This window comes from Theropithecus gelada, chromosome 6, assembly GCF_003255815.1.
Source record: "Theropithecus gelada isolate Dixy chromosome 6, Tgel_1.0, whole genome shotgun sequence".
NCBI classification, from domain to species: Eukaryota; Metazoa; Chordata; class Mammalia; order Primates; family Cercopithecidae; genus Theropithecus; species Theropithecus gelada.
The window spans coordinates 62,477,928-62,505,173 of record NC_037673.1 but is presented as its reverse complement, the minus strand read 5'-3'; the positions used below and the strand labels follow the sequence as shown (position 1 = coordinate 62,505,173).

Here is a 27,246-nt window from a genome sequence, read left to right as displayed (position 1 = left end):
CCTAGAATTGACCATTAATAGATTTTACTCAGTCTTGGGCACTTTTTTTCAGTGAACAGCAGCCAGGTTCTTGTAAACTTCAGATAGCAAGAGGGTATGACAAGCATGCAAATTGTCTTTTATTTACCTGGCACATGACATTCAATAAATGTTTTCATTTCCTCTATGAACCTCTGTAATCTATGATAACATTTCTGTATAGATGATAATGCTGGTACTGCTTTAGGAGAATCTGAACCTTTTGTACTTTGGGGAGCATGTTAAGATACTCCAAGGCACACATACTGACTCAATTTCACTCTTCAGTCTCAGCTCAAATGCCAGTTTTTCTTCAGACAGGCCTTCTGTCTGATCATTCCCTATTAAAAAGGCTTTCCCCAGTTACTCTGTTTCACATTATACTGTTTATTTCTTTCATAGCACTTTTAAAATCCATAATCATGTTGCTTATTTGGTTACTTATTAAATGTGATCATGTAAATGAGGCCTTTTCTAACAACATTACTTAATATTGTACATCCACATGCACACACACACAGAGTTTCTATCATTTTCCTTGCCTTATATTTCTCCTTAATATTTATAAATTTCTGACATACTATCTATTTTACATGTTTATCTTGCTTATTACTGTTTTCCCCACTGGAAAGTATTTTTCTTGGGGGTAGATATTTTGTCTGTTTCATTCACAGCTATATCCCCAGTGACTAGAACAGTGCCTGGCCCATGGTAGGTGCTCAGTTAATACTTGTTGAATGAATAAGCTGATAATTATCATGGGAGTGTAATTGCCATGAGGGGAAGGATTCCACCTGACTTGTTTATGGCTATTTGTATCGTGACTAGCTCAATGCCTGGCTCTTATGGGAACTCAATAAATATTTGATAAATAAATGAGTGAGAAGAGTTATCTGGTGAAGAGAGTGGGGAGAGGACCGTTGTGAAGACCCTGAGCCTGTGTATTTGAAGAGCTGAGAGAAAGCCACTGTGCCCAGTGCTCTCAGATAAACACTACACAGAAGAAACAGGAGAAAAAGGTAGAAGCCAAGTGTAACTGCACCTTATAGGCTACGTTAAGTTTTTATCTTAAAAGCAGCAAGAAACTATTGAAGTATTTTTAATGGATGAGACCAAGAGATGCGCAGAAAATAACAGAATTTCTAAGGCATATTATGTCTTAGGAAACAGATTTAATTCTGTAATCTGGAAAACCCAAGTTAGAAAATTAAAGGCTTTTGTAAAGTGATCTATGATGTCCTCTCTTCCCTTTTCTCTTGCCCTCCAAACACACCCTACGCAGAGTACTAAAACAGCTCTGCCACTAATGATTCTCCAGTGTAGCAATGTCCTTACTTTTCTAGGTAAATATAAATTTATTCTTTTTATACTAGAGGGTGCTCATAACTCTGAAATTAGATGAATGGAGGTGTTTATGTGTAAAGGTGTGTGGGCTCCATAATTTTGATTTAAGATTGAAGAATCCCAGTGTGTTGTAGTGGAAACATAAAAGAACTTGTAAAAAGAGATTATGACATAACTTTAAGACTTCTCATTAATTTTGACTGTATTTGTGGCCATTGTTATATTTTACTTACAGATCACCAAACTTGAAAGTTTTCTCTTCTACTTACCTCAATTAGATGATTAATGATAGAATAATCTACAAGTGGTTGAGTACCATATTTGTCCCAAATTTTAAGTGATAAGAGACTTTTAGGATTTATTATTAGAAATGAAGATCAAAAGAGTAAATATAGATATAAATTTGGATTAATTTATAGTAAGAAATCTAGCCACATAGTTTATATTCATTCAATTCTATTGAAATCTGCATACTTTCTCACCGAAACAAACCTACCTGGTAGGCCAATTTATTATTGAAAACTTATTCGGTAAGCATTGAATAAAAATATGAGGTACTACATAGATTATTTCCTTAACATATTAATTAATAACTATAATAATAATGCCATCAAGCTATGCCTACCTGAATGTAGCTCTTTGACGTCAGGGTAACTGCTAGAGACAAGATAGTTGAGTTCTCTGATCAGGGTATCCTTCCCCTGGAGAGTATTTAATAAAAAACAACATACTTTGTCTCTCAGACTCATGCTTACTCCCTTTTGTTTATTATTTTATCACCACCAATTAAATAAGATTCAGTCATTGCATTATTATTGAGAATAATTCTTTCATATAATTGTATGTTAGTTGTACGAGTCTTGGGGGTATCATTGGCCACCTATGCAACTTTTTTAAGAGATACAGACAACTTGGGAGAGGATAGCAAGGAAATACTGAGAAGTACGTATAAGGGAACGAGAAAATGAGTTTGAGTAGCCTGTAAAAAAGAAAGCTAAATGTTGGCCTCGAAACCATTTTCTGGTTTTGGAACGCTTATTACAGTTTGATTGCTAGTAACAAATTGTTCTGCTTCCCTACCAAGAGCATAAAATATCCCACAGTTGTCTTAATTTTTACAGCTGGATGGTTGTAGATTAGGTATTAGGAAGAATTTCAAGTTATTAAATATTGGAATGTTAAACTGAGAAAGATTATAAAATCACACTTTCTTTGAAGATTTTAAGGTGGTATAAATATTCTACAGTGTCGTTTGATACGGGCTTAGGGAATAAAAGGTATGTAATTATTTTAGCACCTCAATATTCTTTTGAAATCCAAACATATATTTATCAGGCATACACTTGACAAGAAGTTTATTTGATTTTTTTCTTAAATTCTAAGCTAAAATCATAAGTCCATGATCACTTGTATCTTTAAAGATTACTAGTTTTTACTAGTAATTTACTAGTTTTGCATTTGCTTCTTAGAGGTTTTTTCTTTCTTTTCTTTTTTCTTTTTTTTTTTTTTTTTTTTGACCATTTAGTCAGTTTTGAATACTTTTAAGTTGGTGATTAGTTATATAAATGGGATTTGTGAATTAAGGGGTTTTTTTTAGTTTAATTTTTGTTTTTTTGCCTTTCTAAGATCTGTTGCACTTAAATTTCTTATTACCTGTAACATAGCAGGATTAAACTATTTAAGGCAAAAATAAGGGTACATTATCCTCTTTCTTCAGTTCGCTACTAAACACCTGGAACTAGGCCATAAGGTCACCATATGTTGGTTTTCAATTTTCCTTTGTGTGATCAAATGATAAGTAACCTTTCTAAGCACTGATGCTCCTTCCTGACCTTTAGGGCTTTGCTTTCCCTCTTTACCTTCAGGATCGTTTATTGCAAGCAGCTGTTGAGAGGTGTTACTGATAGGCTAATGTGGACAAAGAGGATGTTTCATATTTAGAATCAAGGACCCAACATGCGTAGAATTTAGAGTTTCCCAAGGGCCGAAAGTGTGCGCATGTCTCTTTTTTATTCTTTAAAGTTTATTTTTAAAAAAATTTTAAAGCCAGCCAGCAACTGTAAACCAACAATAAAATCCTAAGCTCCTCAACCAGCTGATATACCCCTGCCTTCCTTCTTGGCCAAGGTTATTCCAAAGTAAACCTGAAAATCTAGTTGAGGCCACGATGGGAAGGTGAGGTCAGACATACCTCATTATACCGTCCTCTCTTTGGAAGGCACAACTGACCAACATTATCATTAACACAGAGATCTTAAGATTGATGAAACAGACTCTCTGTAGCAATAAGATACCAAATTCCAACCTGACTCTCGTATAGCATCACATGACAGATAGCAGGCCCTGAAAAAAATGGAAGAATTTTACCCTAAAATCTATTTATTTGGCATATGTTGAAGTGGCCCTGTAGAGCTGTCTCGTGTGGGGAGAATCCACATTCTGCAGAGAATCCCCTTCCCTTTCCAGGTCTTTTCCCTGATCCAGCAGAGAATTAACCTTTTTAAGTCTAATAAGAAACATTTACAAACTATTCTTTCTTGGAAGCCTGCTTACCTGGAGGCTTCATCTGCATAATACGAACCTTGGTTTTCACAGTTCCTTATCCTAACCCAGACATTCTCTTCTATTGATTCCAGGTCTTTAGATAATAACTCTTTGAACCAATTGCCAATCAGAAAATCTTTTGCTCCACCTATGACCTGGAATTCCCCACCCCTTTAAACATATAAAACCAAGCTGTAGCCTGACCACCTTGGGCATATGTTCTTAGGATTTCCTGGGGCCCTATCATGGGCCGTTGATGACTCATATTTGACCTAGAATAAATCTTGTCAAATATTTTACGGAGTTTGACTCTTTTTTGCAGACACAATAAAGACACCATTTTCTCTTCACATACTGCTTTCCTTAATGACATAATAATTATAAAATGATTTTGTACTTTTATGATGTCACCTCCTCCCCTTGTGTAAGCTGCTAATTTTAATTTTCCTCGGTAAATAGAAGAGCTTCTCTTCCCATTTTTTAGTCTGCTTTAACATATATAGTTTCTTAAAAATAATGAAAACATTAGAAAAGGTAATTCTAACATTTTTTAGAAATTATAAAGAGTCTTTGTGAAATAATCATTGTATTATCAAAAAAGCCCTGGTTTAGTTCTTTACAAGGTTATTTTTAGTGAGGTTTTATATTTTATTGGAATACAAAAGCAAACCATTACTAATCAGCCTTAATTGGCCAGTGCCATTATTCAGTTCTATTACATTTAAGAGAAATGGGAAAGTAGCTTAGGTGTGTGGTGATTATCTTGGACACTGATTATCGAGCAGAGCTGATTCAAATCTATATCTAGTTAGAATTGAAACAAATTGCTAAATTTTTCTGAACCTAAAGTTTCTCACATTTTCTAAAGAGATTACCATGATGAATAAATGAGACACAAATATGAATATGCCTGGCATACTAGTTGATAGTATACCCTGAAAAAAAAACATTAGTTCCTTTCTTTTATTCCTGCCTACAACATCCCTGCTAAGCGATCATGAAATATGTGCTGAAGTAGCTACAGTGATAGGGATTCAGTTTTGTAGTTCATCATGGTTCACTCTGACTTTTGGAAGATTATTCTATATATAGAACTGTAATCTGCTGCCTCTAGCTTTTACGCATTGATTGAACTGACTTCTTTTCTAGGTTGACCTGCACATTTTTTTCCCCAGTCATTTATAAAATTGACTTTCTAAACTGCAGGAAAGTAGTTCCAGTTTCAACAACAGGACAAACAGTAAACACAATCATTCCTTCAGGTATGAAAACAAAAATGCTAGATAAAATAAAACTAATAAACTCAACTAAATTTAGTTCATTTAGCTACAACATGTGATAAGAAGGGACATAGGAACAACTGAGGAATGATGCCAGTGTAATGCATGAGCCTTGTTTTTTTCATGTGTGATTGTTTCCTAGAATATTAATGATTTGAAGTTATCAGGCAAGCTTTCTCATATTTAAAGAAATAGTCGATAGCATTAAAGACTCTTAGGCCTACAGAAAGGTCTTTTTTTAATTGAACATGTTGGTTTACTTAGTGGCTTTATTTCTAAAACACTAAGCTTTCTATTGCAGCCATGAGGGCAGATGAAGAAACTGTGAAGATACACATCGTTTGTATCATTTGTGTTATAGTTTAAAAGATGATTGATAAAGCTAAAGTCTGGATCCAATTCTTAATTTTTATGAAAGTGGTCTCTATTGGAGGCAAATGTCCTCCAAAGCCAATGTCTCTAAGAAGGAAGCATTAAAAACCACAGAGGTTAAGGCTGCAAAGGATCAGCTGATTGGGATGCTGGGAACAAATGCCAGTAGAGATTTAACTGTGCAAATGCTTTAATGAGGCAAAAAATGGCACCCATAAGAAACTGAAGCCCCAGGCTTGTGCCTCACATAAGAAGAAAGTAAAACCGTATAAAGCCTACATGGTGCTGATCAAATAAATCAACATGACAAATGGATTCAGTGAAAACCTTGGGATGTGTGATAGAAATAAATGAAGATGCACTTCTGCAATTCAAGAGGCACAGAATACACAAAGAAAAAGTAATGTTCACTGAAGATAAGCGTGAATACAAAAATACAACACAAGGAAACAATCCACCATGAAGTTGACAGGTTAGGAAAATTAATGACCCAAGACAAAAAGATACGGAAATATCGAAGACAGGTTAAGAAATAGGTGATTGAAATGAGAAGGTCTAATGCAAGTTGAATAGCAGCTTTAGAAGAAAAAATAGGAAAGATACACATTAAAAGAGATAATAACTAATAGTTTTTTAGAATCAAAGAAAGACATAGAAATTAGAGCATGAATCTCAAGTAGATAAATAGAAAGAACACTTAGATACAGTAATGAAGCCCAGGCAGAGTGACTCACGCCTGTAATCCTAGTACTTTGGGAGGCCAAGGCAGGTGGATCACTTGAGGTCAGGAGCTCAAGACCAGCTTGGTCAACATGGTGAAACCCCGTCTCTACTAAAAATACAAAAATTAGCCAGGCGTGGTGGCAGGTGCCTATAATCCCAGCTACTCAGGAGGCTGAGGCAGGAGAATCACTTGAACCCAGGAGGCAGGGGTTGCAGTGAGACAAGATGGCACCACTGCACTCCAGCCTGTGCAACAGAATGAGACTTTGTCTCAAAAAAAAAAAAAAAAAAATACGGTGATGAAATTGTCCTAAAGCAGACAGAAAAAATATTGAAAGCAACAAGAGAGACTATAAAGATCCGGTGCGGTGGCTCATGCCTGTTATCCCAGTGTTTTGAGAGACTGAGGCAGGAGGATTCCTTGAGCACAAGAGTTCAAGACCAGCTTGAGCAACATGGCAAAGCTCTGTGTCTACCAAAAAATACAAAAATTAGCTGAGCATGTTGGCATGTGCTTGTAGTCGCAGCTACTTTGGGGGAATGAGGTGGAAGAATCACTTGAGCCTGGGAAGTCAAGGCTGCAGTGAGCGGTGTTCACACTACTACATTTCAGCCTGGGCTACAGAGTGAGACCCTGCCTCAAAAAAAAAAAAAAAAAAAAAGACTATAAAGAAGAAACAGCAGTTAGACCGACAAGTGACTTTTCATCAGCCTCCACAGAAGTCAAATGGCAATGAATTTTAACACCTTCAAATGCTAAGGTAAGATAAATGTCAGCCTACTATATTCAATTTAAATACATTAAAAATGAGGATACAATTAAGATGTTCAGAAAAATAAGAAAAAGTGTCACTTACTAAATTAACTGCTAATGGATGTATGTCAAAAAGAAAGAAATTGGATTCAGAAGATAGTGGCAAGATATAAGAAGAAATTGGCATTAAAAGCATTGATAAACAAAACACACAGATACAACTAAACGAACATTGATTATCAAGTGTTGGGCAATGGAAAAAATGTTCAACATCACTAATCATCAGGGAAATGCAAATTAAAACCACAGTGAGATACCACCTTACTCCTGCAAGAATTGCCATTATTAAAAAGTCAAAAAACAACAGATGTTGGCATGGATGTGAGGCGAAGGGAACACTTACACATTGCTGATGGAAATGTAAATTAGTACCTCAATGGAAAACATAAAGGAGATTCCTTAAAGAGTTAAAAGTAGGTCTGCCATTCGATCTAGCAATCCCACTACTGGGTATCTACCCAGAGGAAAATACGTCATTATATGGAAAAGACTCTTGGACATGTATATTTATAGCAGCATAATTCACAATTGCAAAGATGTGGAACCAACCTAAGTGCCCATTGACTAATGAATGGATAAAGAAACTGTGGTATATACATCTTGTGGAATACTACTTAGCCATTAAAAGATCAAAGTATATCTTTTGCGGCACCTTGGATGGAGCTGGAGGCCATTATTCTAAGTGAAGTAACACAGGAGTGGAAAACCAAACATTGTATGTTCTCACGTATAAGTGGGAGCTAAGCTATGAATATACAGAGGCATACAGAGTGATATAATGGACTTCAGAGACTCAAGGGGGAGGGTGGGAGGGATCTAGAGATAAACTACACATTAGGTACAGTGTACACTGCTCAGGTGAGAGGTGCACTAAAATCTCAAAATTCACCACAATATAATTCATCCATGTAACAAAAAACCACTTGTACCCCAAGCGTTACTGAAATAAAAAATTTTTTAAAAAGTCTTGGGCAGCGGATCATTCAGAAACTTTTAGACTTTTGTAGGCAAGGAAAATTTCCCTCTAAAAACTAGCAGACAAGGATAGAGATGCCAATTCTTAATTTTGCCAGGAAGGAACATTTTGCAAAGCCTGCCATAAGCGTACAGACCCTGCCCTTGGGAATTTTACAGTCTACTGTAACACCAATAAAATAAAAAGATTACAACTTAACAAATAAGGACAGTCCATTAAAATAATAAAAAAAAGTTTTGTGGAAAAAAAAAACTGTCCAGGCTTGGTATGGTGGCTAACACCTGTAATCCCAACACTTTGGAAAGCCAAAGCAGGAGGATCTCTTGAGCCCAGGAGTTCGAGGTTGCAGTGAGACCTCAAAACTAAACAAGCACCTGTTCACATTGACATCATCCTTCTACTTTTGTCAAAGAATATTAAAAACTTTATCATAGAGCAATACCAATCCGTGCCATTTGGGCTACATGTCTGACTATAACCTACCTTTTCCTCTGAAGTGCCTGTTAATTCTAAGTGATTATTATTTTTTTATAAAACCAATATAATACCTGGTGCATAGCAGATTCTTGATAAATATTCTTGAATGCGTTGGGAAAATGCTATTACTTTTGTATTGCCAGGCATTCCTTCTAACTGATTAGAAGTTGACCCCATAACGTTAGAGATTCCAATTCAGATTTCCAGTGTCATATAACGGAAATGTCCTTTAGTGGTGACTGTGGGTAACTTCTCTCTCCTTCCTTAAACTCAAGAGCAAGCATAAAGACCCGAATTTCCCCTACAGAGTCTTCCCAAAACAAAATTTAGGATTATCAAGGGGATTCTAACACGCAGGTGCTGATTTGTTAATTCACAGAGGTTATGAAACTAATCTTAATAAATCTTAACTTCTATCAGGATTCATGAGTATGTGAAAAGAACTAGAGCTAAGCTGGTGGATAGTAAAAAAAAAAAAAAAAAAAAAGAAAAAGAAAATCATTCTTTCTCACTATACTTCAACACCTCCTATATTTTATTTAGGGAAATCTGCCTACTATGATGGTTGCCATGCAAATTCCCCAAGAGGCAAACAATTTCAGCATGCATTTAACTTCATTAGAGCCTGGAACCTATGTTAGGCTGCTTATTCAGCAACTAATGTGCATGTGCAAATGAAACTGACATACCTATGCAAATATATCATCCATGTTCTAGGATTTAGCAGTATAGAGAAAGAAGTATATTTCTGAAAGTGTGAAATTGATCTCAAGTTCATTCAGGAACTGTACTTCTTGTTTACTTTGTATGAAATGAAATTTTCTTTTTATCTTTCAAGAGAGTATCCTTTTAAAAAAAAAAAAGTAAAAAATCTTGGGAAACATTCCTAAATTGGCCATCAGTATCTTTCTTATTCAAGTTGAGATTCCAATTTCTAGAGCTATCTGAAAACTCTTCAGAGCCTTCTCCATGACTAGTTCTACATTTTGGGAGTATTCCTCAACATAGAATTCCACTCCCATAATTTAAACAGTGATTTCTGAGAAGTTAATGCGTTAATGAAATTTGAATCCCCAGGAGTCCACCAAGGTAACAAAATGCATTAGAAGTGGGGATCTAGTTTTCAAAATGCATCATTCTCTAAAAGTTAAGAGGGCTCTATTGTGAATCTTGAGATTAAGGTTTTGAAAAAAGTATCTTAAGCACCTGCTACTTTGGGTAGAGATTTTCAAGGCACTTTTGGAAAATAAAGTTTCTGTAACCTAAATAGTGTGTTTTCCTGATAGATAGATAAGTATTGTCCTTTTCAATACTGGAACTTTCATTGCTAAGTTTTGTCTGAAGTAAACTTCAGGCTTCTTTTACCTTTGTCTAAAGTAAGAATGCAACCTAATAAAGATCACAAAAGATCAGGAGTATCATCCAGGACTATGGATGAAATTTTGTTGTTGTTGAGGCGGAGTCTCGCTCTGTGTCCAGGCTGGAGTGCAGTGGCGATCTCGGCTCACTGCAAGTTCCGCCTCCCGGGTTTACGCCATTCTCCGGCCTCAGCCTCCCGAGTAGCTGGGGCTACAGGCGCCTGCCACTACGCCTGGCTAATTTTTTGCATTTTTAGTAGAGATGGGGTTTCACTGTTAGCCAGGATGGTCTCGATCTCCTGACCTCGTGATCCGCCCGCCTCCGCCTCCCAAAGTGCTGGGATTACAGGCGTGAGCCACGGCGCCCGGCCTGAAATTTTTTCATAATCTATATTAATCTCTATTAATGCTTCTCTATTTTTACGGACACATTTTTCCTTGAATTTGGATAGATTTTTGATACATGGAGCAATATTTCAAAGCCCTTAAATGTTACTCCTACTGTTTTATAAATATTAAACTACAAGAAAATATTAATAAATATAAACTAAAAAACCATATTCTTCTTGTTGTTTATTTTATTTTTATTCTTTTTCCTTTTCTTTTTCTTTTTTTTTTTGACACAGAGCCTCATTCTGTCATCCAGGCTGGAGTGCAATGGTGCAATCACAGTTCACTGCAACCTCTAACTCCTGGGCTCAAGCGATCTTCCCACCTCAACCTCCTAAATTCTGGGAATACAGACATGAGCCACTGCGCCTGGCCCATGATCTTCTTTTCTAATGTTTTCTCTCTCTCTAGGCCACTAGTTCTCCAAATGGAGTTTAAACATTTTCAGGTATTAAAAAGCCTAATAGGACCAGGCACGGTGGCTTACGCCTGTAATCCCAGCACTTTGGGAGGCCAAGGGGGGGGCAGATCACGAGGTCAGGAGTTCAAGACCAGCCTGGCCAACATAGTGAAACCCCGTCTGTACTAAAAATACACAAATTAGCTGGGCATGGTGGCGGGCACCTGTAGTCCCAGCTACTTGGGAGGCCAAGGCAAGAGAATTGCTTGAACCCAGGAGGCAGAGGTTGCAGTGACACTGCACTCTAGCCTGGGTGACGCAGCGAGTCTGTCTCAAAAAACAAAAACAAAAACAAAAAAACCCTTAATAGATGCTATATGTCTCCTCTCTGCCTGGTAGGAGGCACCCTAAAGAGGAACCCAAAGAGATCCCCTCAATTCGTTATACTCTGTGGGGCACTTCCATTTGTAGGACCAGTTAACTAGTGACATTGATATTTCATTGCCTTAATTCTGATTGGGTTTGTAACGTGAGTTCTTGTTTTGAGAGTTAAAAGATCAGTTGAGGAATAAAAGCAAAAGGATTAAATGTCATGTTAGTTTACTTTTGCATTTCAGATAATCATATTTTTATTATAAATATATATTATACTAGGTTGTTTTAGCTTAAATTAAAAACTTGTAACATTGGTAATGATGCTAGTTGGTGATTACATATTTAAAAAACTGAAAATTTGAGTACTTTCTTCAAAAGTAAGCTTTTTAGGGGCTGTTGAAATGCTTTATATAGGAATAATATTGGACAGCTTGTTTTAAAATCTGATACGTTAATACGGTATTAACAAAAAAGTATTTTATATTGTCAATATTAGAACAAGTGTTGTAATTTTCCTATGCTGAGGTAGCATAATGGAAAATCATAAGAAAGGAAACAAGACAACTCCACACAGCATACCCAAAACATTCTATAAATAGCAGCGTTTGTTCAAAACCAAGTTTGTTTTTCATGGAGGTAGGCTATATTGATGTACTGAAAATAATGTTGCTAGATTGTACTTAGGCATATATGAATGTTAAAAATTACTCCAAAATATACTTCAAAATTTAAAAAATTCCTACATTAAATTCCTATCCATTCCATGGCCTATTTTCCTGCTTTTTAAAATTGTCTTCATTTGAATATTATGGTAGATCTAAAAAGTCATTTTCCTGGAATCTCTTTATTAGTAATTGGTAAGTTTATATTATTATATATTTTTGAGTGTAATAAACACATATTTCCTTTCTACATAGTCATTGTTTTCTCCCTACTCATCTATATTAATGAAATTTCTATACACTATTGTAGAAAGATCCTAACTAATATTAAAAGCTAAGATATACTTTATCTGCTAAAATAAGAATTATAAAGACAAATATTTAAATGATACTGCAAGATGTTTCATAAAAACCTCCTCCAAAATCCATCTCTGATGCTTCAGCAGCAAAAGGTACCTAGGGTCTCTTTTGAAAGTAATGCAGAGTGACTTTAAGTGTATTTTATGGAAGAACTGGACATGACTCTATTTCTGATCAACTTGCTTTTGCCTTCTTTCCTAGGAAGTGTGTAGAGAGCTCTGGTGCCTCAGCAAAAGCAACCGCTGTGTCACCAACAGTATTCCAGCAGCTGAGGGGACACTGTGTCAAACTGGGAATATTGAAAAAGGGGTAAGCTCAATGATTTACTACCTGTTTGACATGTATACAAAAGTGATAAATTCCTGGTGCTGATATTCAACCACTAGGAAGTCTTATATATTCATTTAAAATCTACTTAAAAATAATTAATTCCTAGAACAATAGGTTAATTGTCATACCTTGGTAGCTGAAATATGCATTATTTAGGAAATTACAGTTGGTAACTATCTTTTATGTCAGTTTCACGTTTCTGTTGGTATATGTATGTTACATTTGTACCAAAAGTAATGCAACAGCAATCTTTTTGTTATGTAATATAGTCTGTTTACTTATATGACATAGTCTAGTTTTTCTGGTAAATAATTCCCCAGAAAATTATGCGACCCAGAAGTAGACTTTATAACTATAGTATTACTAAAGTCACTTTTTTTTTTTTTTTTTTGAGACAGAGTCTCATTTGGTTGCTCAGGCTGTTGTGCAGTGGTGTGATCTCAGCTCATTGCAACTTCCGCCTCTGGGGCTCAAGCGATCCTCCCACCTCAGCCTCCTAAGTAGCTGGGACTACAGGTACACACCACCATGCCCAGCTAACTTTTGTATTTTTGGGTAGAGACGGAGTTTTGCCATGTTGCCCAGGCTGTTCTCAAACTCCTGGGCTCAAGCGATCTGCCCACTTCAGCCTCCCAAAGTGCTGGTACTATAGGCATGAGCCACCACACCCCTTTTAAAGTCACTTTTAGATTGCAGTATGAGAGAAGGGACTAGTAGAAAAATAATAATTAATTAATTAATTGGCCATAGAAATTAGAGCAAATAATTTGTTTCATCAATCTAGTTTTCAAAAATATAATTATTAAGACTTGTTTAAACATGCTTGGCACAGTGGCCCACCCCTGCAGTCCCCGCTAAGTGGGAAGCTCGGGTGGGAGAATCACCCAAGCCTAGAAGCTCGAGTCCATCCTATGCAACAAAGTGAGAGACCCTGTCTCTAAAAAAGAAACAACAACAACAATTGTTGAAACAGATAGTAGCAGTTTGTGTACCACTCTCAAAATTTTCTAGGAATTGCTCTTTATGTAAATTTAAATTCTAGAGTTTATTTCTATAGACTGAATTTGTAATAACTATCACTGTCATCTGTTCTCAGTTCTGACTTCTTCCATGTTAGCTGGGTTAGTTTCAACAAGGATTACACTGAGTTTCAGCTTGCAATCTGATGTTTGAATAAAAAAGAATGAAAGCTTTTGGGCAGCTGTCACAGTTTATTAATCCTTGCGGACGGCTTCATTCAGGACCCATCACCTAGTGCCATGTTGATGGCTTTTCCATGCTAAGTTTGGAAATGTTGGTAAATTATGCTAAATATATAAATTGATAGGGTAATTTAAAAAGGATTTAGAATCTTTTTTTAGATATTGTAAGTAGCCAATAAAAATACGAAGAAATTCATGCACTACCAAAAATTCCTTCTACTTTTTTTCACTGAAGTAATAGAAAATATTAGGAATTGCATTCTTGAAACAACAATCTATATTTATTTTGGAACCAATAATTCTTGTCAATTTACCTCAATCTCTGCTTAGAAGAAATACACAACCATAAAGAGGGAGAGTCACAGGGAGAATCTATTTCTTTATTTACCATTTTATTATTATTCTCATGATCAAGTTCATGGTCCACAGTAAACCACTAGTAGTGGCTATCTGAGAACAAATAGCTCAGCTCCACCAATAAATTATACTGTAAATACATATTTAATACCGATCCTTTGTGCTTAATAGCAGGGCCCTCAAATGTCATATCTTATAGCATATATATGCATATATATGGTAGAGATGATATATTTCTTGGAAATTACAATTTGAAGGATAACTAGAAATACTCTCAGACAATTTTAAAGCTAACAGTATTGAATTTAAATTGAATTTAAATTTCAATAAGCAAATAGAGGGGAAATGTAATACTTCTTTTTTTTAAAAAACAGAGTCTAGCTCTGTCACCAGGCTGGAGAGCAATGGCACAATTTTGGCTCACTGCAACCTTCACCTCCCGGGTTTAAGCAATTCTCCTGTCTGAGTAGCTGGGATTACAGGCACACACCACCATGCCCAGCTAATTTTTGTATTTTTAGTAGAGATGAGGTTTCACCACGTTGGCCAGGCTGGTCTCGATCTCCTGACCTCATAATCTGCCCACCTCGGCCTCCCAAAGTGCAGGGATTACAGGTGTGAGCCACTGCGCCTGGCCAAATATAATTACTTCTAAGCATAAATAAGAATGATCACAAACAAGAGAAAGTGAATAAAATGGGGCAAAATATATTTGATTTCTAAAGATTCAAATTCTTAATCTAGGTTAGTCATCAACTTTTTGATCCATAAAGGAAGTCTGTAGAATTCTAATATATATACATTTGAAAAAATGGAAATGCTGTGGTTTAAAAGCCCCTTGCCTGCCCTTTACCCTGTCTTTGGACCTTGTCAGCTTCTGACATACCTCCAAAGAACCCATGGCCTCCATGAAAAACTATTTAAAAACCTTATAAGTATGGCAAAATTTATATGTCAAGGGGTCATTTATATTCATAATGTAAGAGTGTACTATCACAAGGCCAATATAGTGGATATCACTATCTAAAACTAATCTACAAAACAAATCTTTGTTGTTTTTCCAGAGACCTGGAAGATAGGTAAAGTTTTAGGAATAACACTAATAAGTCTTAAAAAGAATGAATAAATGAATGAAAAAATACAAATGCAGACTCCTAGAAAGGAAAAGGATAGAGTAGTAGATGGCCCTCAGAATAACCTTATCATTAACTTTGAACTTATGAAGAAGCTTTCAGAAAACTAAATCAGCCTGCATTTTTAAGAAAAAACAAACAAAAAACAACTAGACATGTGATCCGAACACTTCTTTATTTTTTATCTTTTACTAACTGTATTGACCATGTTATCTCTCGTATGAATTTTTGTTGTTAATTTTTGTTATTTTTTTCTCCTTAAGAAGGAAGCATATTTACTGTTGCCAAATGGAGATTTTGCCCTTAGGGCTATAATATTTGGAAAGTAAACCAGACTTCAGAATTTTGACCCAAAGCAAAACAGCCCTGCAAAGAGCTAGTGACAAAATTAGAGTGGAATTTTCAATTAATCTGGTCAACTTTCTGTGGTTAGTTTGTATACGTGCCATCTAAAAATAATTGACATCCCAGTAACAATAATGACAAAGATGATGAATATTTAAGAAGTACTTACGGCCGGGCGTGGTGGCTTACGCCTACAATCCCAGCACTTTGGGAGGCTTAGGCGGATGGATCACTTCAGTCAGGAGTTTGAGACTAGCCTGGCCAACATGGTGAAACCCTGTCTCTACTGAAAATACAAAAATTAGCTGGGTGTGGTGGCAGGCACCTGTAGTCTCAGCTACTCAGGACACTGAGACAGGAGAATCACTTGAACCCAGGAGGCAGAAGTTGCAGTGAGCCAAGATTGCACTCCATTGCACTCTAGCCTGGGCAACAGAGCAAGATTCCGTCTCAAAAAAAAAAAAAAAAAAAAAAAATGTACTTACACTATGCCTGGCACATATTGCTAAGTGCTTTACAATCATTCTTCTGTTTAATATTAAGAAAAAACCTATGAGGTAGGTACAGTTTTAACTCCATTTTACAGAAGAGAAAAATAAGACTTACTAGCTCCAAATTTCACAGTAATTTAATGGCATAGCTGACGCTTCAGCCCAGCTCTTTCTAATTTCAGAGTTGAAATCTTTGCCTCTCTCTACTGACTCTAATTTTACTTTATCTTCACATGAGAAATTTTGCAAAGTGAAAAAGCAGTTTTTCATTATCACAGGAATCAAGTGGGTCACTAAGCCTAATCTAGGTGGTGACAATGTATTTCACCCTTTAATACTAAATAGATTTTTCATTTTCTACCTGTAAATGGTATCTTGTTTTAGGAATCACAATAAGAAAACAATGTCAGTAGAACATTGAGCTAAGCATATATGAGTGTGTGACAATTGGTAAAATAATGAATCTCTAAAATGAGAGACAACCAATTTCTATATATTTCATAGAGATATTATGAGGATAGAATTAGATAATATTTCAGTGAGCTTTTTGCGGGCCTCCTCAGAGGGAAGGTGCTAACATATTACTAATGAGTATCATCAATACTTTTCGTTATTATTTGCCAACCTTAGATGATGGTGAGCAGAAAATTCTTTGGCAGACTGCCGTAGCTGGCAGTAGAGAGTGTAAGCATGAGTTTGTGTGTCTCTGAGAAATGGATGAAATATTCACAACCTCTGATCTTAACTCTGAGTTTCAAAACTACTCTCACCGGAAGGAATAAGAAAGAACCTATACACAGTCTAGCCAGGAGAATAAAACCAAAGCTGCTCCTAGTTTTCTGTATAAATCTATTTTAAAAAGGGAAGGGCTAGAAATACTGCTCAAGTGATAGCATAGACATATCCAAAGGATTGAATCCATGATGATCTCGTCAAACTCTGGCTGCAAAAGATATGGGATCCCTGCCCAGGGGCGCAGTTCCACAAATGTTCCATGTAAGTATGGGAACTGTTCCGTGCACATTTAACAGATGGAGTAAGAAATATGGCCAAAAAATTAAAAACTGATCTTTGCGTGAGTCCTGGGGGGTCTGACATCGCTATTACAGCCATTGGATGTTCGCCTGAATAAGCCATTCAAGGATTGAATAAGAACCATATGGTCTGAATGGATGTGCTCAGGGACAGTAGCATTAACCAAAGGAGGAAATTTGATGAGCCCAGACGGTGTGCTGGTACTGCGTGTCCATGGGTCAGTCTCCTACAAATCAATTAATACAACTTTCAGCCAGAGAACTTTCCTTGGATACAGCATCAGCAATAGCCCTTTGGACAGGAATCAGACTGATGCCATAATTGGTGAAATAGTAAATAAGGATTTAGATTGTAAAAACTTTGATAGTAGTGTTGGCATTGTTACTGAACAGGATATTAAGGATAATCAAAACCCAATCCTTGTAATCCCTGTTGGTGACCACAAAGAAGGCTTCAAATACTGGCTTATGGCCAATAGATTGATTTAATGATTCTGCAAGCCCCAGTTAGAGATATAGCCCAGCATTTGGGTTTACATGTAAGTGACATTGATTCCTAGTATCTTTGCATAGGAAACATACGGCTGGATTAGAATAGGATTATTAAATGCCCTTCTCAAGCACTGGATATATAATAGGACATTTGCAGCCTTAGATCTTAATTTACTTAGGGTAGAATACAGTATGTTTTGACTGGGTCCCATACTATAAACACAGGAAGTGAAGAAAGAATAGTTCTTCCAATTGCTGTAGAAATTTAAATAGTATGGGATGACAAATTCTGATTTAGAATTTGGGCTGAAATGTAGCTTTAGCATTCCTGCACCTGCACAGTAGAAAGATAAGGCTTTTAATAATGCTGTGCTCCAACACTCAGCTCTTCTGACTTGGGAAGAATGTTCTATACTGAATCACTAATATTACTTCCTGCAAAATCTTAGAATTTCCTTAGAGGTCTCTTATTTCAGATGCTGCCTGGACCCAGTACTGGCTATTACAAGATATACCATAATCACATCTAAAAAAAAAAAAAATTTAAATACTGCATATACTTATCTTGAAGTTTTCCTTTGTGGAAATGTGACAAATTTTCAAAGTTAAATTGTTTGATTTAAAATATATCTTTCTTAAATGAAGTCCCCTGATGTAGATCATAGTATTTAGTAGTATAATAGCAAGATACGTTGTTTAATAATAAGTAGTATTTCTAAAGAAGGCTCCTAAAGCCTTACTGGAATATGCCATCTTTCGAGATTGTGTTGAAAACATTTATTTAATTTAGAAGGAATGGGAAAAGCAATAATGAACAATATAAGATTTTATTCTTGGAAAAAAAATATGATGGCTTAACTTCTTTCACCTTTATGAATGTGGTTAAACATACCCCGATTAGCAAGAAGGCGGCCAAATTTATCCGATTTATGTGGATAATTTAGGCTAAAGTAACACGACTGTTATTTGGAATAATCCAAAATCATTAGATTGGATCACCTTTGAAAATAAAGATTAGAAACTTGTTTGCATCTACATATTTAACTTTTCTAGTTTAAAATGTAAAATACAATTCTGTGTCTCTGTAAATAGAGCTTTTACAGGTTTGGTAACTTCAGGTAAAAGAAAGAATAAAAACAGATGGCACAACACTCAGAATCTCATTATTATGTGCTTATAAGATTTATATACTCCAAGTTGCTTTATTTGGTATAATCTAATTATTTTACTCATGATTTACACACATTAAACTTTTAATTTATATTGATTAATGCAATCAGCTAGAAGAGTCATTCAAATCACTTGATCCACATGAAGTTTCCATGGGCTTCTTAAAGCCATTTTGTTAAGTTAAATAAATTTCTTCTCTTAAAATCATATACTGCATTGATGTTTACTACTACCAAAGGAGAAAAGTAGCTGTAATTATAAAGAGATCCTTTTTTATAAATAACAAAGGAGGAAAACAAAACACGAACACTTCTGCAGAGATAAAAATCAAACAAGTTGTTTGGTAGGTCTTTAACTTTTTTGAAGGTATGTATGCATTGAACTAATTTTAAAAGTTTTCCTAATCTAAACCATAGTGGAATCTAAAGAACTAAAATTAGTTTCCATTTTATAGTTAAGGAAACAAAAGAGAAGAAAGAAAAGTGACTTGCTTTGGACCAAAGATATTGCTAGAGCTGAAGTTTGTAACATGAAGTCCTACACAGACCAAAGTTGTTAACTTGTTAGCTAGTTAAGTAAGTTGTTAACTAGTTTTAAATTAGAGACTAAACTTGTCAACCGCTAGGTGACTGATACTTATGTTATATTATATATTATGATTTATTTACCCATTAATCTTTGTTACTTAACTTTCTGATAAAATTTCCTATTATGATATAACTCCATGGAATAGATATAACCAAAGCATGAATTTGTGCAATATAAGGCCTTTTAGCAAACCATTTATGAAATACTACTGCTGTGTAGACTGTAGTGATGAACACTGAGCAACATTTTACAAAGTGAATATTGTATTTATCTTTTACCTGAAGAATGACTTTAGTTCATGTGACTTTTCTTCCTGCCCTACATTTTGTGAGCATTCTAGAAATGTGTAATAATATTAATATACTTTGGAAACTACATCTTTAAGTATTCTTGTAGCTCTCACAATTCTACAATTCTTTTATCACCTGACAAATGAAAAAACCTGAATATTTTTTCTCTACAAATCATAGGTATATACAAAGAGGTCTGAAATAACATGCGTATCTACAGCTGTGTTTAAAAAAAAAATCTCTAGTATTATTTTGTATTTTATGTAGTTATAAAAATCCAGTAAAGCATATTATTCTTTAGTGTCTTCAAATACATAATCATACACCTCCAATGGATTTTTTTTTTTTAACCACTAATTTTTTGTGTGTATTTTAGACAGATAATCCCTTTTCTACTAGTATGTGATCTTGGGCAATTCAACTCCTTTAGGTTCTGGTTTCCTCATCTGAAAAAATGAAGTGCTTAGGCCTTATGAATTCTAAAGTTCCTTTGAGCTTTAGATTCAACTCTGTGATTGTATAAAATAAATGTAAAATCGAGCTTTAATCTTATTTGAAATCAATAATGCTAAGTTTCCAATTTGAAAAAATAGGCATGTTTTAAGATTTGAAGTTTCTGAAAGTGTCAGTTCTCATTAATTGCAGACAGGGGGAAAAAGAGCAGTTAATTGCTGGCCAGGACTATACTGCTCAGTTATTTGCATAGGAAAACTGGGTGCAGACATAAATATTTTCACACACAGTTACTTGTAGTAACAGAACCACAAAACTGGAGATTATTTGGCCAGATGCTGTGACTTTTGTATAGGTACAGATCTGATACAATTAACATATCACTATAAAAATTATTGTTCTTCAAGACCAACTAGGTAAGTCATAAGTTTTCAAGTGGAACATTTTCTCCTTCTCAAGTATACATTATCAGTAACCCTGATCACAGGGTTGATACTATATTATTGGTTTAGCCAACTGCCTCTTCTTCATCATTTTGGACAGATGATCTTTTTTTCTTCATGATAATTTTTACTGCTCAAAACTCAATAATCTTTCTTAATATCCTGTTTTAATATTTATCAGACTTAGGGTCAGATATTCTTCCCTACAGCCAAGGAAATGTTAACTTCCTCTTGCCTAATTTTTTTATAGACACATAATTGCTCAGCACACCTCTAAAAAGTCCATTATGATTGTCAATTGAGTACCACCTACTAGGAAACAAATATGAATTTGGTTTCTTTACCTTCCATATCTCGAGTTCCTTCCTGACATGTGATAACCAAAATAGGACACAATTCCTTAATTTATTTACTAATTAATCTAATAAATTTTTGTTGCATATATACTATGTGCCAATTAATTAATTTAATAAATTTTTGTTGCATACACAATACATGCCAAGTACTATTCCAGGCATTCATTGTTTACAATAAAATATTTTGTGGTGATGCAGATATTCTGCATCTGCTCTGTCCAACACAGTAGCCACTAGCTACCTGTGGCTAGTGGGTATGAGGAACTGAATTCTTTAATTAATTTAAATTCAAATAGCCACAAGTGACTCTTGAGGCTTTTACATTCAAAGGAGGAGAGACAAACAAAGAAATAATCTAATAAGTAAACAGGGCAATTTAAAGTAGCGTTAAGTGGTAAGAGGGAACTAAAGCAGTAGGACAGAATCACTATTACATGGGGCGAGGGATGCCGGGACGCGATCTGGGAGCAGGAAAGGGTATTGAGGTATCATTTTAGAATAAGGATGGTCAAGGAAAGATCTCTCTGTTGAAATGACACTTGACCTGAGACTGAAAGATGAGAAGACAGCAGTAGAAGGAATTGGGAACAAACCATTACTAGAAGGACCAGCAAATTTAGATGCTCTAAGGAGGAACAAGCTTAGTGTATGAAGGTGGAAATCCAATGTGTCTGGAGTAATCTGTGTAAGAGAGAGAATGGGGTTGAGGAAGGAGGCAGGGGCTAGATCACTAAATCTACTGTTCATCGGTGTTATGGAAATAGGAAACCACTGAGGTTTTTTAAGCAAAAAGGTGACATAATGTGATAACATGTTTTTAAAAGATCTTTCTAAATGCTCTCTGGAAAATAGATTCTAGGAGAAAAAAGTAGAAGCACAATCATCAGGTAAGAAGCCACTCCATTTGCCAGTTTGATCTAGAGTATAGCGATGAAGAAGGTGAAAAGTGAAAGAATTCCAGGGATATTCTGGAGATAAAACCAACAAAGCTTGGTGATAGAATTAGTATAATAAACTGATCACTTTCTAAGTACCATGTCATGATCCCTTTTCATTTTAATATAAGGTTGAATTTTTATTAAACAACCTAACATGGATGACATTTGTTCAACTTTGCTTATAACCATGTTCCTTACTGTTATTCATATAAACAAATGACTTTCATAGTATCATTATTTTGATTTGTCAAAGTTTGATAATTTGAAAAATGCATCAATAAAATTCTACAAATGCTTAGTTTAAAAAAGACTTTCATTTTGCCATATTCTGCAAATAAGATTTATCATGCTAGAGTTATGAGTTGATTTTGTGATGTCTGTGTCTCGATAAATTATTCCTGACTTTCTACTTAGGTGCAGTATGTGTGGTTTATTGCAGAGAGTAGAGCTGAGCAGAATTCCAATACATATGTTCATGTGGGGGCCATACACATTGCTAGTCGGTGTATAAAGGGTTTTTTTGTACCCAGTCCCTAATGTCTTGGCATTACTTTTATTATGTCTGCAGTGCTCATGTAGATGAAATGCCACAACACATTCTTTTACTATTGTAGCCTCAACCAATCTTTTTTTTTTTTTTTTTTTTTTTTTTTTTTTTTTAAGAAAGAGCAATTACCATCATAAAAATTCCTTACTGGGGAACTTTCCATATTGCGTTATCATTCCATGCGTCCAATAATAGTGGAATATAAAGAAAAATTTTAAAGAAAATACTAAAATATCTAAAAAAGACTTTGAGGTCTATAGCTAGCTCTATAATGAGAAACACTAAAAGTCTAGAGGAATAGAAACAAGGGAAAAGAAGCAATGTGACTTTTTTTTAAGAACTCCCAATATATGTTAGAGGCTTATAAATCATGGCCTAGCTAAGATCATTTGCAAGTCACATGAACCTTCACCAATGTCTGAACACAGTTAGAGAACAATCTGTCTGTTATCTATTGGGAGAATGCTAATGCCTATAATTGGTCAGTACCTGACCCTTATGTATTTCTGTCCTGATAGCTGTATCTGCCTAACAGCTAATTCTGTGTTTTCTGTGAAATCTTGCAGTGGTGTTATCAGGGAGATTGTGTTCCTTTTGGCACTTGGCCCCAGAGCATAGATGGGGGCTGGGGTCCCTGGTCACTATGGGGAGAGTGCAGCAGGACCTGCGGGGGAGGCGTCTCCTCATCCCTAAGACACTGTGACAGTCCAGCGTAAGTAGCTAAAGTAAGCCGGAGCCAACAAAAAGACACAGTTGGAAATGATTCAAAGCTGTGGTTTCACATGTTATCTGTAAAAACGTTTCACTAGTGAGCCAAGTACTTGTCTTCAGAACAAGCCATAGGCACAGGAAGGTGGAGGAGCTTTGTTAAATAGACTTTCTTTTTCTTCCTTTCCCCTTATTGTGTAACTAAAAATAAAATGTAAAAAATAGAAAGTATTGTATATCTGTCCCAGATAAGCCAGACTTTTAATCTAATAATAATCAGATAGATTTCCTCCTCCAAAAACTACTGAATTATGGATGAATCCAAATCTGGTCTTAGCTACATTACTATTATTCCCAGGAAACCTAAGGTCTTTTCACATGTCACATAAAATTATTACTGCTACATTAGTATTAAAAGGACCAATGAGAGCACTTCAAGGGTTGAAATGCCTTGATTCGCATCACAAATCACAATGAAAAGAATACTGCCCATGTGTTAAAATAGTTTCCATTCATATGCCCCCATTAATCATCTTCCGGAGCTGCCACCACTTTTCTCCCCATGACTGTTTCATGCAGGTCAGACTGCTCCTCTCCCACCACTCTTTTCTCCAGCCCGAGTCCCCCTGGCGCAAGGCCAGCACCATCAGTATTCTTTGCTAGCTCTGTTGCTTCTCCCTCCTACCAGTGCTTCATGCCCATTACAGGTGGACGGTTCCTCTGGTTGTATTTTCTTGTCCTCCCTAAGACTAAACCGTTCTTTGGCTGCCACATGTCAAGTGCCCATTTTTGTCTACAACGCTGGTTGAGGACCTTCTTTCCCAGCTAGTATTCGAAGGAGAATAATGTTATGATAATGCTTTTCCTTTTTTTTTCTCCTTCTGAGATAAAAGATGGTCTATTTTTATTTTTTGTTTTTCTCCATTTTTAACTCAGGATCCCTCTCTTTGGTTCCTATCTCCAACTGTCTTTTCTTTTACTCTTTTAACTTGTTTTGCTTTATATTAGTTCTGTGTTTCCATTCTGCCACTTCCTATCAGTTATTCCCCTCTTGCTAAACAGAGCTTCCTGTCACCCATTCATGAACAAGTCATGCTACCACCATCCCCACTATCTTGTTTTTATCTGACCAACCCATTTCTCCAAAGCTGGTTCAAGCTGAGCCATTTCCCTTCCTTACTTAGAGTCAGCATTCACTGGCATTCAAAATATATTCAAAAGGTAGCTTTAATGATCCCATTGATACCAGTGAGCCAAAATTATGATTTAGACTTGATCTTTTTTTTTTTTTTTTTTTTTTTTTTTGAGACGGAGTCTCGCTCTGTCGCCCAGGCTGGAGTGCAGTGGCTGGATCTCAGCTCACTGCAAGCTCCGCCTCCCGGGTTTACGCCATTCTCCTTTCTCAGCCTCCCGAGTAGCTGGGACTACAGGCGCCCACCACCTTGCCAGGCTAGTTTTTTGTATTTTTTAGTAGAGGCGGGGTTTCACCGGGTTAGCCAGGATGGTCTCGATCTCCTGACCTCGTGATCCGCCCGTCTCGGCCTCCCAAAGTGCTGGGATTACAGGCTTGAGCCACCGCGCCCGGCCTAGACTTGATCATTTTTTAAAAATTACAGAATAACTAACCTAAGTTCAACTGAAAGCTGCTATAAATTAATAAAAGTATAAAAAACCCTGTGATAAATAATATACGCAGATACTTAAGGAAAAAAACTGGACCTCTTTTAAAAGAAGAAATTAGTTGTTTTTATCACTCAATGGTAGTATGCCCAAATAATAGCAATGGCTTTCCCTAATGTTAAATCCTTTAAAGATAACTTATATGGTCAAATATGTGATGTCTTACTGTTTCATTAATTTTGGTGAAATATAAAATATTTAGTATTTATATAATGCAATGCCATCTGATTTTTAGATTTAAATTTTTAAACTTCATGGACTATTTTGAAATGAGATGGAAATTTGTTTTTGCATTATTCACTTTGAATGAAAGCTATTTCCAGGGAGTTATTTCATGTTTCCTTGCTTCCTGTTTGGAGTAAAAACAAACTTTCCATTTCCTAGTTGGTAAACATGTAGCATCAGATTATGGATTTTGTTGAATATGATTTAAATATCTTTTCATTATAAATAAGTTATTTTTACTATGATAATTAGAAAGTATATTGACTCAATTGATTTTCTTGAGAATATAAATCATGACAATTAAAAATCTTATAAATTACTAGTAAATTAATACAAAATTAATAGTACTATTAATACAAATTAATAATAAATTGCCTTAATTTTTATGTTCAACAACCATAATTATTGCTAACAATCACCAGCATGATTAATAATTAAAACATGTCAAATGATACAGTTTTTGAAAGTAAACTTTAGTATGTTTTCATCAAGTAATATATATACTCTGTATGGATAGATGTATTATATTCACATTTTAAACAAAATGTTTTTTCAGACCTTCAGGAGGTGGAAAATATTGCCTTGGGGAAAGGAAACGGTATCGCTCCTGTAACACAGATGTAAGTAAACCAAACTCTTCTATGAAAAATTAGCTTACTCTTTCCCTAGAGTAGGGAAATTTTTTAAATTTTAAACTATTTGATAAGAAATTCATGTGTGTGAAGGTCACATTAATTTTCTAAATTGTTAATGAATGGAGCTGGCCTCAGCTCCATCAATTCCATTAATAAGGGTCAAGGAGGAGCTCCAGCACTGGGAACAAGTATATTCTTCCCCCAACAGATATCAAGAGAGGCCCACACACTCTGAACTGCCCTGTCCCACACACTCACAACTTCAACACCACTATCTTTCTTGACTCCACAGAATTAATCTTATTATGCCCTTTATTCAATTTTATGTTTGCCACTGCAAGAAGTCCCAGACTCCTACATCATCCCTCATCCAATAGACAAGATGCTGTATATTTCCTCTTCTGTTCTGTTTTCTATCCCTGCCCAATTACTGAAACTTCTCCTGTACCTTCAGGAATTCAAAACCCCTAATAATCACTTCTCTGAATTTTCCTTCCTTTTACCTTCTTACTTTAATGGAAACTAGCTCTTCCTCTGAAGATAATGCTTCTCCTATAGTCTTCAAACTGGTAGGCTTTTGTTTTCTCTCTTAGCCATTGAATGACGGAGCCTGAAAGTGGATTGACAGTGTTTATATCTCATTACTCCTCCAGATCACTCTTCCTTCCCCTATCTAAAAACCATACCTGTTAATTAATGTCATTAGACTGTTAACATTTTCATGCTCTCCACCTCTACTTCTGTCTTAATTCTTGGTGATTTTATAAATATGCAGATGATTGTCCTAACATCTTCTCTTCTGAATTTTTTCATAAACACACAAACATGCTCCTATCTGTAAACAAACAAACCAAAAAACCATGCTAGTTATTTTCCTATTGCTTTGTTTCCCATTGAAACAAAATTTCTCAAAAGATTTGTCTATACTTACTGAATCCATTTCCTCTCTTCACATTTTTTTTTTCTAAAATGGCTCCTATCAGGTTTTTGCCTTGATCATTCTATGGAAATGCTCTTGTTAAGTCACAGATGATTTCCATGCTGTTAAATCTAATAGTCAATTCTGAGTCTTCAGCTTACTACTTCACTTTCAATAGGCTTCCAGGAAACTACATTGCAGTTGTTATTTTACATTAATGCTTACTCCTCTTCCTCCTTCACTGGTTCCTACTCTTTATTTTATTTTTATTTTTTTGAGACAAGAGTCTTACTCTGTCGGCCAGGCTGGAGTGCGGTGGCACCATCTTGGCTCACTGTAACCTCTGTCTCCCGGACTCAAGCAATTCTCCTGCCTCAGCCTCCCGAGTAGCTGGGATTACAGGCGTGTGCCACCACGCCTGGCATATAGTTGACGGCATATATATATATACTTTTTAGTAGAGACTGGGTTTTTCACCGTGTTGGCCAGGCTGGTCTCGAACTCCTGACCTCAGGTGATCCACCCGCTTCGGCCTCCCAAAGTGCTGAGATTACAGGCATGAGCCATCGCGCCGGACCGGTTCCTACTCTTTACTCTGACCTCAATGTTAGAGTACCCAGGAGTTAGTCCGTGGCCTGTGTCTCTGCTCTCACCAGTACTCCTTTCTTTGGTGATCTTATCTGGTTCCATTGCTTTTGTACCATTTATTTGCCATTTGACCCAAAAATTTATATCTTCAGCCTGTACTTCTTTCATGAATTTCAGGTTCATATCTTACTATTTGAGTAGACTTTTAATGGACATTTAATGTTTCACA

The 27,246-nt window shown here is 35.8% G+C and overlaps 1 protein-coding gene across 1 annotated transcript in view; it reads left to right on the top strand.

The window, feature by feature from the left end:
- ADAMTS6 (ADAM metallopeptidase with thrombospondin type 1 motif 6) overlaps window positions 1-27,246 on the top strand; it is a 326,707-nt gene that overhangs the window by 194,120 nt on the left and 105,341 nt on the right. The window contains exons 12-14 of the mRNA XM_025388157.1: window positions 12,295-12,402; window positions 22,829-22,974; window positions 25,432-25,495. Of these exons, the coding sequence (XP_025243942.1) occupies window positions 12,295-12,402; window positions 22,829-22,974; window positions 25,432-25,495 (318 nt within the window). The remainder of the gene's footprint in view (window positions 1-12,294; window positions 12,403-22,828; window positions 22,975-25,431; window positions 25,496-27,246) is intronic.